The sequence below is a fragment of the Vigna umbellata genome, chromosome 9 (genome assembly GCF_029865625.1).
Source record: "Vigna umbellata cultivar VRB3 chromosome 9, Vumbellata_1.0, whole genome shotgun sequence".
Taxonomy (NCBI): domain Eukaryota; kingdom Viridiplantae; phylum Streptophyta; class Magnoliopsida; order Fabales; family Fabaceae; genus Vigna; species Vigna umbellata.
In genome coordinates this window covers 48909518-48911914 of record NC_142173.1, presented here as the reverse complement: position 1 = coordinate 48911914, position 2397 = coordinate 48909518, and the positions used below count along the sequence as shown (strand labels likewise).

The 2397-nt window shown below is 33.1% G+C and overlaps 1 protein-coding gene across 1 annotated transcript; it reads left to right on the top strand.

Annotated features, from left to right (window-relative positions):
* The first annotated feature begins 1074 nt into the window (after positions 1-1074).
* On the top strand, positions 1075-2050 carry LOC148193743 (auxin-induced in root cultures protein 12-like). The gene has a single exon (XM_088099594.1). It carries the CDS (start codon positions 1161-1163, stop codon positions 1896-1898), a length of 738 nt encoding a protein of 245 aa, XP_087955720.1. The 5' UTR covers positions 1075-1160; the 3' UTR covers positions 1899-2050.
* Positions 2051-2397: the final 347 nt, after the last annotated feature.

Sequence of the window (2397 nt, the reverse complement as noted above, 5' to 3'; positions counted from 1 at the left end):
TTAAATAATATTAAGACACTATTTTCTAAGATTCCTCAACGTGCTTTTCCTGAACTATATAGACTATATAGTGTTTAGTATTAGTTTCTACATCACGAATCCTCAACACTAATTTCACAGAGAGTCACGTGGAATATAACTTTAAATCAAAATTTCCATATTAAAAAATTTATTAAGACTGGCACACTATTCTTCTAAACAACTTTGTTTAAAAAATAAGAAACAATTTAATCATTCTTTAGCAAAACTATTCCTTTTAAAGTTTTTTCTCCAAACAAGAATTACCACAATGAATTTCTTTTATATGATTAAAGAATCATAAATAATTTCAAAAGAAAATAATTCAAATATCCATAATATACTAGTTTATGGTTATAAATCACTCTTATCTATAAGGATACTGTAGCGTTAGTTCAGAAATTACAAATATTATTAATAATAATAAATAATTTATTATTTTATAAAAATTTGATATTAAAGACATTGATTCAGTATATATTATATGACGTCAATTATAAATCCAAGATTCATTCTTTAAGTAACTTTCATGTTTATATTTAAAACATAAAACGGAAACTTTAACATCAAATCAAACACATGCTTATTTTATTTTTTACTAAAAAGTGTATGATAGTTTTAATTTTGTAATAAAAGTATTTTATTAAGATAAGAAACATATCCATAGTTTATTCCCTTAATTTTAACATAAAATTAAAACTTATTTTCTAAAATTGTGATATATAAAAATAAATGAATATAATTCTTTAATTTAATTGCATTAAATTTTTTAAATGTAAATATAAATAATTTAAATACTAAAATTAAAAATATTTAATTCATGAAACATATTTAATTTTAAAATTTAATGTCAAAATATATTAAAATTTTGGACAAAAATAAATTTTAATTTGACAATAAAATTATAATATGACGCAGATAATGAACAAATTAAATGAAATGAATGTTTGCACATGAATAAGATACCAAACAATTTTTTAGTTTCAAGAAACAATAAATCATCTTGTTTTTTCCAATCTCACTTTGTGCCATCCACACGCTTTCACTTCTATTATATATCATCTCTTCATTCTTCCTCAAAGCTAAACCAAGTTCATCTTTCTCTCTCTATCTCTCTGAACTTTTTTCTTACTAATTCATCAATGGCGTTTCACTCACCTTTCAAAAGCACCGTTGCTCTTTCTCTCTTAGTTTTTCTCTCTCTCTTTTTCACTTCTTCCCATTCTGCCCTCACCTGCGCCTCCTATAAGCTTCCGGCAAACCGCACTTACTCCAACTGCACCGCCCTCCCCACCCTAGGCGCCATCCTCCACTACACCTACAACGCCACCAACCGCACCCTCGCCATCGCGTACGCCGCCGAGCCACCCAAATCTGGGTGGGTGGCCTGGGGGCTCAACCTCGAAGGTGGCGGCATGATCGGCACGCAGGCCTTCATTGCGATCCCCGCCTCCGCCGGCGGCATCACCGTCCACCGCTACAACCTCACTGCCTACAAGGCCATCGACGAAGTCAAAGCCTTTACCTTTGACTCGTGGGACGTCGCCACGGAGGGGGCTGGTGGCGTCGTAGCGATCTTTGCCGTAGTTGCGATTCCCGAGAAGGCGGGGAACGTCACCCACGTGTGGCAGGTGGGACCCACCAAGGACGGGAAGCTGTCGATCCACGAGACCAAGCCGGATAACCTGCAGTCAAAGGCGACGCTGCCGGTGGCGCTGGCTCCCGCATCTGCAGGTGGAAGCGGAAACAGTAGCGGAAGTGGGAACGCCACCGCGCCGGCCGCCTCGAGTGGGGACAAGAGTGGTGTGAGTGAGAGGTTTGGAGTTGGGTTTTACTTTGGGTTGATTGTGGCTTTGATGACTGGTGCTGTTGCTCTTTGAAGTGATTTATTTCTTTTTTTTACTTTTAATTATTATCTCTATCATTTAATAATTTTGCTAAACTGTGATAACTGATTTTTTTTATATTTATCATAGGAATTTCTTTTAATCCATTGTCATGATGATTTTATGTTTATTTTTCTCATTTTTCATTTTGGACTTTATCCATAATTTTGTTTATCTTCGTATTTTCATCGGTAAAGTTTATCTTTGATTCAATTACCAAAAGAAGTGTTTAGTTTTTTTTTTGGTTTTGTTTTTATCTTTGGTTCAGTAATATTTATATACATTGTAATACTATATTTTTTTAGTGACTAATTTTTCATTATCTTGTAAACAACATCAAATTAGTCTCTATATTAAGGAGGAAAAAAAATATTAGTCTCAAATGAACTTGTCATGATCTTGTTCAAGAAGTTTAATTTCTTAATAAAATATAAATTTGAGTTTGAGCAAGACCAATAAAAACTGTAAACAAAACACTCACAAATTTACATTA

Excerpts from the sequence above, each read along its gene's own strand:
- LOC148193743 (XM_088099594.1), top strand. The coding sequence starts at position 1,161 with ATGGCGTTTCACTCACCTTTCAAAAGCACCGTTGCTCTTTCTCTCTTA.